Raw genomic sequence first — 13503 nt, 5'->3', positions numbered from 1 at the left:
ATATCTTTGCTTCGTCTGGCGGGAAACGCTTCACCAAGATAGACCTGGCGCAAGCATACTTACAGATGGAAGTTGAGGAAGAGTCGCGCCAGTATCTCACAATCAGCACGCACAGAGGCTTGTATCGATATAATAGACTGGTTTTTGGAGTGGCTTCGGCTCCGGCAATTTGGCAGAGGGCCATGGAGCAGGTATTACAGGGAATTCCAAGCACTCAATGTTACTTGGACGATATCCTGATTACAGGAGATGATGATGAGGAACACCTTGCAAATTTGAAACTGGTGCTCACCAGGTTGAAGGAATATGGCCTTCAAGTTAATCGCCAGAAATGTGAGTTCTTTCAGAAACGGATCTCGTACTGTGGTCATGTCATTGACCAGGAGGGGCTGCACAAGTCACCTGACAAGATCGAAGCTGTTGTGAAGGCTCCCGCTCCGGAAAATGTATCCCAGTTGAGATCGTTCCTAGGGTTGATTAATTATTACCATAAGTTTCTGCCAAATCTATCCACGGTGCTGCACCCGCTGAATGCTCTTTTGCAGAAAGAAGTACCATGGAAGTGGAGTGAGGACTGTAAGAAGGCCTTTCGCAAAAGCAAGACATTGATCACCTCAGGAAGTGTTGGCTCACTTCAACCCAACGCTACCTATTCGTTTAGCTTGTGATGCTTCTCCTTATGGTATTGGAGCAGTACTCTCACACAAGTTGCCAAATGGCTCGGAAAGGCCAGTCGCATTTGCATCCAGATCATTGACCTCCGCTGAGCGCAACTATGCTCGGATAGATAGAGAGGCTCTCAGCCTGGTGTGGGGAGTAAAGAAGTTTAATCATTACCTGCAGGGCCAGAAGTTTACACTGCTGACAGACCACCAGCCGTTGGTATCCATATTCAACCCTAAAAAGGGCGTTTCCATTATGACAGCGCAAAGGCTACAGAGGTGGTCCCTTTTCCTAGGGGCACACCAATATGACATAGAATACAAAGGATCAAAACAGCATGGGAATGCTGACGGTTTATCACGCCTACCGTTGCCAACGGTAGAAGAAGCGCCTACAGTGGACCCAGTGGAGATGTTCCACTCAACCATAGTGGAATGTCTACCAGTAACAAATTCTACGATCGAAAAGGAAACAAGAAATGACCTGACTCTCTCTCGAGTCTACGATTTAACGGTGAAGGGATGGCCAGCACATGGTGAACCACTGTTGCCAGCATTTTCGCAAAGAAGAGAACAGCTGTCAGTGTGCTGAGGAACTTTGATGTGTGGATCCAGAGTGGTGATTCCACCCAAACTCCAGCATAAAGTGCTAAAGGAGCTTCACGAGGGGCATCTGGGTGGAGTGAAAATGAAGAACCTAGCCAGAGCGTTCGTGTGGTGGCCAGGTATCGATGGAGACATCGAAGAAATGACCAAGAGCTGTCTAGGATGCCAGAAGGTCCAAAACGCCCCACCACAAGCTCCTCTGCATCCATGGGAGTGGCCCTCATCTCCATGGCAAAGGGTACATATCGACTTTGCTGGTCCATTTATGGACTCAATGTTCTTAATCGCGGTGGATGCACACTCCAAGTGGCCGGAGGTAATAAAGATGTCCTCCACCACCACGGAAAAAACCATCACAGTATTAAGGACCATATTTGCCAGGAATGGGCTGCCGGAACAGATCTGTTCTGATAATGGACCGCAATTTGTGTCCGAAGAATTCAGGAAGTTCTTAAAAAAACAATGGGGTTAAGCACTACACGTCCGCCCCATACCATCCCGCCACCAATGGATTAGCTGAAAGGTTTGTCCAGACCTTCAAGAAGGCCATAAAGGCCATGGGTAATGAAGACATAAATCTACAACATAAGGTAGATAACTTCTTGTTGGCGTACAGGAATGCAACACATGCGGTCACAAACCAAACTCCCGCCATGATGTTTTTCAATAGAAGACTAAGATGCCGGCTGGATTTGATCAAGCCAAACATCAGAAGGGACGTAGAGAACCGGCAATTTAAAGGCATGAATGAAAGGCCAACTAGAACCTTCCAGATAGGTCAACAAGTTTTGGCCCGGGACTACCGTACCGAGAAATGGCAGCCTGGAACTATTTGCACACGACTAGGACCGCTGATGTATACCGTGGACATTGGTGAAAGCATAATAAGGCGCCATGCTGACCAGATCATAGCGTCATCCGAAAAGGGACAACCGACACCACAACTCTATACGCCTAATGATGAAGCAGAGATACCCATAGTATCTACCTCCGATCCGGTGATACAGGAACCAGATGAACCCGACACTGACATTCAAGCCGAATCGACCTTGCCAAAAGAACCTACTACACCACCGAAAACTACTACACCACCGAGGCGTTATCCGGACCGAGTCAGGAAGCCTCCAGAGAGACTGAATCTGTGAACTGTTTTTACATGAAGTTGTGTATATATGTTATGATGTTATGTTTAATGGGAATATATACTGTTACACTACAATCCTCCCTTTTTAGGTTATGTAACCGTTCCACCTTTAAGAGAACTATTTAAGGGTTGCACTACTTTATCTTGGCTGCTGTATACTGTAATACCGGTGGTGACCACACCGGTATATAAGTGCTGTGTAATGATTTATTGGGCAGTTCCGCCCTGACCTTCAACTAGTAAAGACCTGCTAAAATTTACTCTTGTGGTCTGTGTAATAATTCTCATTATAACACAGACTTAACACAGCCCAGTTTTCTTTTCCATTCGAGTCGATTCGCTATCACCTGTTTTGCACTACAACTCAATAAAAATGTATACCTCACTGACCCTTACTGCCATCTGGGCACCAGGAGCCCTCCAGTGTCTCATTCAAATAGCCATTCTTCATGAGTGAGCCTATACAGGAATGCCAATGGGTGATTTGAGAATGGAGGACATCACAACCACACCCAACCCGGTCCTCACCCTACACCTGCAAACATGCATTTTCCAGTAGGAGTTAGTGAATAGTAGCAGCATCAGGAAATGTGTGATTTAGATCTCCTCAAACAAGAAACAGGTGGAATTAGGTCGGGTGTGATGTAAAAAAAATGTTTAATCTCAATCCCAAACCCAACCCGCCTCAAACCCGTCCACTTCTGTTTTTAATGGAGGTGGGATGGGGGGTTGGGCAACCAACCAGCTCCCAGGAGGTGGGTCATAGAGTCATAGAGTTATACAGCACAGAAAGAGGCCCTTCGGCCCATCGTGTCTGCGCCGCCCATCCATCCCTGTCCAGTCTAATCCCATTTTCCAGCATTTGGTCCATAGCCTTGTATGCAATGGCATTTCAAGTGCTCATCCAAATGCTTCTTGAATGTTGTGAGGGTTCCTGCCTCTACCACCCTTTTAGGCATTGAGTTCCACATTCCAACCACCCTCTGGGTGAAAAAGTTCCTCCTCAAATCCCCTCTAAATCTCCTGCCCCTTACCCTGAATCTATGCCCCCTTGTTATTGACCCCCCTACTAAGGGGAAAAGTTCCTCTTTGTCTACCCTATCTATGCCCCTCATCATTTTGTACACCTCAATCAGGTCCCCCCTCAGCCTTCTTTGCTCCAAGGAAAACAACCCCAGCCTGTTTAGTCTTTCTTCATAGCTGAGGCGCTCCATCCCAGGTAACATCCTGGTGAATCTTCTCTGCACCCTCTCCAAAGCAATCGCATCCTTCCTATAGTGAGGTGACCAGAACTGCACACAGTACTCCAGCTGTGGCCTCACCAGTGTTTTGTACAGCTCCATCATAACCTCCCTGCTCTTATATTCTATGCCTCGGCTAATGAAGGCAAGTATCCCATATGCCTTTTTAACCACCTTATCTACCTGTTCCGCTGCCTTCAGGGATCTATGTACATGTACACCAAGGTCCCTCTGTACTTCCTAGGGTCCTACCACTCATTGTGTATTCCCTTGCCTTATTTGTCCATCCAAAATGCATCACTTCGCACTTTTCAGGGTTAAATTCCATTTGCCACTTTTCCGCCCATCTGACCAACCCGTTTATATCGTCCTGTAGCCTGAGGCTTTCCTCCTCGCAATTTACCACCCCACCAATTTTCGTGTCATCTGCGAACTTACTGATCATACCTTTTACATTCTCATCCAAATCATTTATGTAGATCACAAACAGCAAGGGACCCAGCACCGATCCCTGAGGTACCCCACTGGACACAGGCTTCCAGTCACAAAAGCAACCTTCGACCATCACCCTCTGCCTCCTGCCACTCAGCCAGTTTAGGATCCAAGGCACCCTGGATCCCATGGGCTCTTACCTTCTTGACCAGTCTCCTATGCGGGACTTTGTCAAAAGCTTTACTGAAGCCCATGTAAACCACATCCACAGCATTTCCCTCATCCACCCCCCTAGTCACCCCCTCGAAAAATTCAATCAGATTTGTCAGACATGATTTACCCTTGACAAAGCCATGCTGACTATCCCCGATTAATCCTTGCCTCTCCAAGTGGAGACTAATTTTGTCCCTCAGAATTTTTTCCAATAATTTCCCTACCACAGATGTTAGGCTCACTGGCCTGTAATTCCCTGGTTTATCCCTGCTACCCTTCTTGTATAATGGTACTACATTAGCTGTTCTCCAGTCCTCTGGTACATCCCCTGTGGCCAGAGAGGTTCTGAAAATTTGTGTCAGAGCCCCTGCAATCTCCTCCTTTAAGGGTTCCTGATTTAAATATTTGAATGAGGCTACGTGCCTCAGATTTTATCTCCATTTTAAATTTAAACCGGCTGGTCAGGTGTCCCAGGCCTCGGGAAACCCGACAGCTCAAGTGAGGCGAGGACTGCTGTGTGGAAGAGGTAAGTGCTTTCAAGCACTTGTTGTGGGCCAGGAGGAGCAAACGTGCTTCATCCCAGTCCTCAGCTAACCTGCTTCCCTCCCCGCGATCAGACCCTCCCCATGATCAGAGCCCCCACCCACCGCGATCACCGACCTCCCCATCTCTGTCCCAGATCTGTCTCTGACTGCCAACGATCAACCCCCCTGACCCTACAAGCCACTCTGTATCCACCCCCCCCTCCATTCATGATCTCTACCCCAGCAGCACAAACGTACCTGCTCCTGGGCTGTGGCCTCTGCTGCAGCGTTCCCCGCATCAACCGCGAGCTAAGCTTGTCATTCAGGCTGGTTTCCGGGCGGGGATCCTCTTTAAAAGAAACCGCGCACACTGTGGAGTCAAAACTCCACAGCGATTGGCCTAGCCAGAATTACTCCTCCCCACTTGGAAATCCTGCGCCAGTAAATATTGGGGCCTATGTCTTTACTCTTAACTTGTAAACCTTTGGCTATTTGCTGGGCACCATAACTGGCCAACATCATGAGGGCAGTTGACTGACATTCAGACCTTTTATTGATGCCACTCCTCTCGGGGTTGGATAAAGGTGGGCCGGTTTACAAACCTATTGAAGGGTACCATGTTTTCCTATAGAGAAGCGATTCACTTCTGCAGGGTACTGCACCAAGGCTAGCCTGGGAATGTACTACATGAGAATTTTTTTCCTAGGTCTCTGCTAAAGCATTGTTCAGCTGGTTGTTACGTGATGCACTAGCGCAGTATAGCTCGACTCGCCCTCTGGTCCCATTGGAGAGGTTTGCTGCCTATTATTTGTGTGCCCCTGAGGGCCCAATAGAATACAAAAGCTCACTGTGAAGGTAATAATGGCCACAGATTACAACCTGTCACTCTGTAGCACAGCAACTTGATCCATGAAATCACTGTACTCCCATGTTCCTATCAGATTACTCAAGCCTTTTAGCTCTATGCAACCAGTAATATAAGGGTGGAAATCCAGCTTGACAGAAATTATTCCACTGGTGATAATCATGAAAGTAGGGACTAGAAACTTTTGATCTTATGACCTAATCACCTGGTCCCACTTTGTAATGTTCAACTCGCCATTTCCCACTCCCCAGTCACAGTTCTCACACAGCTTCATTTTTTCGTGGGTTGTTTCAATGAATATAGACCTACAATTTCCAACAGAAATCCCACCCAGTGTTACGTCTGCCTATGGAAAGTAAGTATTAAAGGGCAACAATGTTACCATTGATGAAGAAAGAAGCTTTAAGGTACACTGCCATTTTTCTAGACAGCCACTTTTCTGTAAGTGTGGGGTTTCTTTACAAAATGCCCCACTACACAAGTCTTCATGCTAAAGATAAAGAAATATAAGGAAGCCTTTTCAGGGAAATCTGCTGGTACCAGGACCAGAATGCTCACACCTGCCTTATGCCACCAACCATTTAAGTAGAGCCTGGCACATTTATCTGGCAATCCTGCTTTTCTTAAGTTGTCTAATTTTATTTGTCGGGCATGAAAAGAAATGTTATGAGACTTCTAAGCTCGAGGAACAGCACCTCCTCTTTCGATTAGACACTTTACAGCCTTCTGGACTCAACATCGAGTTCAACAATTTCAGACTATAACCTCGGCCCCTATATTTTTTTCCCTTTTTTCTCACATGGTAGCTGTTGATGATTCTGCCACTGCCATTTACACCTCATCAAGAGTCATCTTTTGTTTCTTAACTTGTCCCATTACCTTCTCTTTTTGCCTTGCACCATCGTCCCTTTTGTCAGTCAATCTCTCCTGCCTTCCAGGCTATCACAGACCTTCCCTTTGTTCTTTCCTCCCCTCCTCCCTGTCCCTGCCCCTGCACTTGCTTAAAAATTTGTTACTTCTCTAGCCTTTTCCAGTTCTGACAAAGGGTCATCGACCTGAAACGTTAACTCTGTTTCTTCCTCTACAGATTCTGCCTGACCTGCTGAGTATTTCCAGCATTTTCTGTTGTTATGAGACTTCTGTTGTAGCTTGTTCATCGCTACATCTGCTACCTTTTGAGGTTGCTTTTAAATAAAACCTCAATAGCATAAAAATGTCATACTTAAAAAGATTCTGCTTTGCGGTGCAAAACAGCAAACAAGTGATTTACAGTAATTGGAAGACACTGAACACTCAGTGTCATTACAATACAGAATGTCTTAGTTCACTGTGTTCACAACCTTGTAATTTGTCACCCTGTAATGTAGGTGAAACAGTACAATCTTTTCCCTGTGCACAGTTTATTCTGCTGTACAATATGCCAGCTGTAATTGCTTTTTATCACCAATTACATAATGTAATGCTTGAGTGCAGTATGGCAGGCAAAAAAGACGCATAGGCCCAGAAAGTCTGCGGGCTGCGATCCCGATGGTTATGCTTGGATTATGCTCACTGCCGCCCTTCAGCACTGACCTGCCGGCGACACAAGGCCCAAAATCTAGTGTTGATTCATTGGCGAGCTGCCTGGTCTCATTCACTATCAATTGTTTTACACTTTCGCACAAAGTCAAAATCTAGCCCATAGTGTGCCAATCAAGAGCATAACCCATTATCACTGCAAGCAAACATGTTTGGGGCATAAATGTGTTCATTACCTCGTTCAATTCATAGATTCATTTTAATGCTTCAAAACTACTCCTAATTATGTAGAGGTATATTTATCAAAATCTTTACTACCTGTATTTGTAAAGTGACAGGGAATAATTCTAATATAATTATATTCATATCACAACATTAAATCGTTTCATATTCAGAGTGCTAAAACTAAATTTGACTTTTGCGTTGTTAGCTGGATGTCCCTGAGTAAAAGAAGAGATGGCCATTGCTTCTTGTTCATACCGTGCATTGGGAAAAGATGACATTATTGAAGTCCAACTTTTGCACTTCCTCTGTTCCAGAATGTTCCTCATGTAATTTTGACACATGGGAACCAGATTTGTTCTTTGAGCCACAGAAGATGCATTTATTAATCAGGAAAGTCCTAGGGGCTTATTTTCTTGAAACCCCAATCAGACGACACAGCTCAGTAATTGGAGACTGTTGATCCCAGTCTCCTGCTGGTGGATGCACAAAATGCACCAATGAAAAATCCCAGCTTCTGCTGGGAGCAAATAGTTCCAAAATAATTTTTCAGGAGAAGTCTATTGTTTTCTGAATGTGCAAAATAACCTACATGGAAATAATGTTTAACAATTTGATGTATGCTGTTTTCTTGTCCCTTCTAGACAATACATATGTGTCAAATTCAGAGAATGATGATGATGTGCTAGTCACAAGAGACCCCATTCCAGTAATTTTCCAAAGAATAGCAACAGGTAAGAGCCTGTAATTTAGGCAAGATTATTTTATGCCAAATGTTACCAAAATTCAGAACTGTTCTATTTGGAAAAAGAAGAGAAAGAGAGAAAAAAATACATTTAAGGCAAAGCTAGATAAAGATATGAGGGAGAAAGGAATAGAAGGCTTTGCTGAATTAACAACAGAAAACGCTGGAAAAACTCAGCAGGCCAGGCAACATCCATGGAGAGAGAAACAGAGTTAACGTTTCAGGTCGATGACCCTTCGTCAGGCTGATAGGGTTAGATGAAGATGGGTGGGAGGAGGCTCGTGTGGGGCATAAATACCGGCAGAGACCAGTTGGGCTAAATGGCCTGTTTCTGCTGTATATTCTGTGTAATTCTATGTAAAATAAAGCGAGATTTCCTCTGTAGCCTAAATGTGGGAAAATTATAAATTTGTTCTTTTATAAACCTGTATACAACAACAACAACTTGCATTTATGTTGCACCTTTAACGTAGTAAAATATGCCAAGGAGCTTCACAGGGGCGTTCGCAAACAAAATTTGACACCAAGCCACATAATGAGGTATTAGGGCAGATGAAGGTTTTAAGGAATGTCTTAAAGGAGAAAGGAGAGGTAGAAACACGGAGAGGTTTAGGGAGGGAATTCCAGAGCTTAGGGCCTTGGCAGCTGAAAGCACAGCCACCAATTTCACTACAACTAGCAGTGCAGAGGAACCCACTCCTCCATAGATTTTTGTCCTGCCAGGTCATTACAGGTACGATAGTGGTGTCAGTGGTTGAATGTAGATGTGTTCAAATCATGGAATATATCATTGAAACACATTGGCGTAATGCAAGGCTATGGATGTAAAACTAATAATGATGAGCCAATTTTTTGGGCCCTGAAGTGGACTCTTTTAAGGTTCCTTTTCTTCACCAGAGTGCAGGGACACTTTTCTCCGTCCATCAGTTGCATTCTTGAGTAATAAACTGCAGCACCTGTAAGAAACCGAAAGCAGCATAAAGATGTGAGTCCACCAAGCAGCCTTGGATTAAAGCAGTTTCTTCAAATAAAGTAGGGAACACTCTAGGTGTCCTCATTACACAGTTTAGGCCAGAACGCATTGGGAATTGGTATAAAAGGAGGAGAGCAGTGCACGGAGGAACAAGTCAGGAATAAAGAATAATAAAAAAGTGCCTTTTGGAATAAATTGGACCTTGATGCACCCGTTTTACCAGTGCAACACGGGCACAATGAGGGCCAATTTTGGGGAGTAATGTCGGGCACCACATCAGTACCAAGTGTACGGGTGCCACCATACTTGCATAGGCGGCTGCCCAGGTTCCTGTGGTGGCTGTCTGAAATAGATGTTAGGCCCCTTACATATGAAATAGATGTCAGATAGAGCTAAATTAACAGTTGATGAGCGGTCACTGCAGCCAAAATCTGACGTTTAAAAAATAAATAAATAAATAAATAAATAAAATAAAATCTTCCTGTGGAGTCAGGAGGAGCGAGAGTGGTCCTCCCGTCTCCACAGGACCCCGGAGGGACCCCCTAATGAGGCCCAATTTCAGGTGCGCCTCGGGCCTCCTGGTTAGGGTGTGCACTGTCTACGTGGTTGAAAACGGGCCACAACCAAATTTTATGCTGCACCTGGGATAAGATTCCAGCCCAAGTTAACAATTAAAATATTGACCTTCACCTTCAATTGTTCCAGAAGTTAGAATTTTTTTGCTATTGATTTTTATTCTAAACTGATTATTGTGGCACTCTACCAAATGACATCTTTGTTGGTAATCGTGCAGCAGTGTTGCCGTTGGTAGCAAAGTTAGAATATAAAAGCAGCAGTGCTCCTTTCAATGGAGACGGCACTACTAAAGTATGTGGTTTTCAGCCATGCCTCCACAGGTAGTGCAGCCTCGGCCTCGAACATAAATGCTGCTATCAGAGGGAGAATCAGGCAAAACAACATCTGGCTGAGCAGCTGAAGGCTCCTGCTGGCTGGTACAAGCATAAGGACAGGTACTGGCAATAAAATAATCGAAACAAAAACTTCAGAACTACTGTTGTTTTAATAGCGAGCCAGCTGCTGCTGAAATTACCCTGCAGCACAAACAGGCTGCTTTCAACAGCGGCAGGGCTGGGAGTTGGCGCTAAGTTATAAAATATAGTCATTTTTTTTTTCCAAGAGGTCACTGGCACATTTCCCACCCCCACGACCCACAAGTGTTCCACAGAACTGTTGCACTTCAGTCTTTGATTTATCAGTAATAACTGAGAGGGCCATAGGTGGAAATGCACCACTTTGACCCTTTGATGTCAGCTGGAGAGATTTCACATCGGCAACAAATGTGAAAACTCATCACCACTGAGTCGTCTTTTCTTTTCAGGTAAAGAAACCAAAATATCCAGGCAACCCATCTAATCCGGATAGATTAATGAATCATTCACATTAGTTGACTGAGTCCAGTTTATAAATGACATCGACGCCAATGTTGGAGAAATCACAAAATTCCAAATCAAATTTTGAAGCATAAAGAGTTACTTTAAATAAAAAATTTTGACTCAAAAATAAATGCCAAGAGCCTTCAATAGCATTATGAATAAAATATTTTCCCAAAGTTAAGTCAGCAGTATCTAGCACAAATATAGTCTAAATGTATGCTTATGCTGGTGGTACATAGAAACATAGGAATTGCTTAGACAATAAAAAAATAAGGTCCATCTAGTTCGCCTTCTACCATCTTAGTAGTCGCATGATACAAAGATAATGGAGTTGGTGACCAATCATAGGACTCAATCTCTATCAATTAGCTGAACTCAAGAGATGAGGTGAGAGTGACTACCCTTGACACCAAGGCAGCATTTGATTGAGTGTGGCATCAAGGAGCCCTAGCAAAACTGAAGTCAATGGGAATCAAGGGGGAAACTCTCCATTGGTTGGAATCATACCTAGCACAAAGGAAGTTGGCTGTGGTTGTTGGAGGTCATTCATCTTAATCACATGACATCACTGCAGGAGCTCCTCAGGGCAGTGTCCTAGGCCCAACCATCTTCAGCTGTTTCATCAATGACCTTCCCTCCATCATAAGGTCAGAAGTGGGGATGTTCGCTGATGATTGCACACTGTTCAGCACCATTCGAGACTCGTCAGACACTGACGCAGTCCGTGTCCATATGCAGCAAGACCTGGACAACATTCAGACTTGGGCTGACAAGTGGCAAGTAACATTTGCACCACACAAGTGCCAGGCAATGACCATCTCTAACAAGCGAGACTCTAAACATCTCCCCTTGACATTTAATGGCATTACCATCGCTGAATCCCCCACTATCAACATCCTGGGGGTTACCATTGATCAGAAACTGAACTGGACCAGCCATATAAATACTGTGGCTACAAGAGCAGGCCAGAGGCTGGGAATTCTGCGGCAAGTGTCTCACCTCCTGACTCCCCAAAGCCTTTCCACCATCTACAAGGCACAAGTCAGGAGTGTGATGGAATACTCTCCACTTGCCTGGATGAGTGCAGCTCCAACAACACTCAAGAAGCTCGACACCATTCAGGATAAAGCAGCCCGCTTGATTGCACTCCATCCACCACCTTCAACATTCACTCCCTCCACCGGCGCACTGTGGCTGCAGTGTGTACCATCTACAAGATGCACAGCAGCAACTCGCCAAAGCTCCTTCAACAGCACCTTCCAAACCCGTGACCTCTACCACTTGGAAGGACAAGGGCAGCAGACGCATGGGAACATCACCACCTACAAGTTCCCCTCCAAGCCACACACCATCCTGACTTGGACCTGTATCGCCGTTCCTTCACTGTCGCTGGGCCAAAATCCTGGAACTCCCTTCCTAACAGCATTGTGGGTATACCTACACCATATGGACTGCAGCGGTTCAAGAAGGCAGCTCACCACCATCTTCTCGAGGACAATTAGGGATGGGCACTAAATGCAGGCCTAGCCAGCGACGCCCACATCACATCAATGAATAAAAAAAAAATTAGTTTACAACAGACTTCGACATAACGCAAGGGCAATCCCAGTGGTGGAGAGCTTTGGGAACCTTAGTAAAATCAGTATTTATTTCCTCATTTTTCTAACTGCCAGAGTGGCAAAGTGAACATAATGTCAATGGTACATCTTTGTGGACGCATACATTTTGATCCCTCTTGGCAGCTGTTTTGAAATCTGCTAAAGGGAGGGCAATTGGGCAAAAGAGGCTATGCAAAGGTTAAGTGGTTCTTAACTGATTTTTAAAAAAATTGTACTGAATTCACAGTAAAATTTGGGGGTGGGGGGTAATTCTTTGAGTACGCGCTGGTGGTAGAGAACGTTTACTCGCACCAGTACATTTCAGTGCTGCCCTGATTTTCCAAGCTGTACTGGTGGCAGGCGAGCTTCCCCACTGCTGGCACACACAGAACATTTTATTTGTTTTCCTGGGGGTAGATTTTAACTTTCACCACCAAGTTGTAAACTCAGCATTGCAGATTGTCCGTGCACTATACATCCTGCTGGATTTTCCTTTCCATTGAAGGCAATGGAAAGGAAGATTGTGCTGGGTGTATAACGGGCAGTCAATGCTCCTCTGCCAGTGTTCTGCCTGGCAATGAATGTTAAAATGTATCTCCTTACCTATTTTGAGTCTGGGAAAGCAGGAAGGAAAGAAAGAAAGTGAAAAAGCAAGGAAGAATCTGCATGCATTTAGTTCCTTCTCAATGTGTATCAAAGGGCTTTACAGTCAATGGTGTTGATTGAGGGCATAATGTTGGTGACGATGCAATAAAACTATTTTTTAACTGATGTTCTCTGCAACAAGTTCTGACCACAACAATGGTGCATTTGCCAAGGAGGAAGTTTCAAAGTCAAGTGGAAAAGAGGTTGTTCCTCCATGTTATAATGCCACCTTTTAAAACACTGTTTTTGTTCTAATAGCTACATACCAGCAGGTCTCATGCTTTGTGATCATGGAGTTTGCATCTTAGGATGTTTATCCCTGGGTTAACAATTACCCTATTTATACTGAGCACTGAAATTCATGTAATAGTCTCCTGTGAAGTCTGAAAGATGGAAAATATCACACATTAGACATCTTTCATATGGTTAAAATAACTCATCAATTTTATTGATAATTAAATTATTTACAGAAGCAAGGAAATTGGGTAAGGTATTATACTGAGCAATAAATGTCTATTATAGAAGCAGCCACAATGGGTTAATTTACCCTTTAAAATCTTTAGACTTTCTTCAGTTATAACAAACTGCCCAGTAAGCTGTACACTAACATTGTCTTGTGGTTCCATGGAGTCTCCATTTGCGATAATGTACATAGCTTTGGGTTTATTATGGAGCACTTTCT

General features: G+C 44.4%; 1 protein-coding gene across 2 annotated transcripts in view; it reads left to right on the top strand.

The window, feature by feature from the left end:
* The window catches only part of parp8 (poly (ADP-ribose) polymerase family, member 8), a 627363-nt gene that overhangs the window by 242027 nt on the left and 371833 nt on the right, over positions 1–13503 (top strand). For both annotated transcript variants that reach the window (XM_085972589.1, XM_085972580.1), the window contains one exon: positions 8072–8161. In XM_085972589.1, the coding sequence (XP_085828715.1) occupies positions 8072–8161 (90 nt within the window). The remainder of the gene's footprint in view (positions 1–8071; positions 8162–13503) is intronic.

The sequence above is a fragment of the Somniosus microcephalus genome, chromosome 2 (assembly GCF_052327205.1).
Source record: "Somniosus microcephalus isolate GS21.2 chromosome 2, FLI_Smic_1.0, whole genome shotgun sequence".
Taxonomy (NCBI): domain Eukaryota; kingdom Metazoa; phylum Chordata; class Chondrichthyes; order Squaliformes; family Somniosidae; genus Somniosus; species Somniosus microcephalus.
This window is presented reverse-complemented; position numbering and strand designations above follow the sequence as displayed.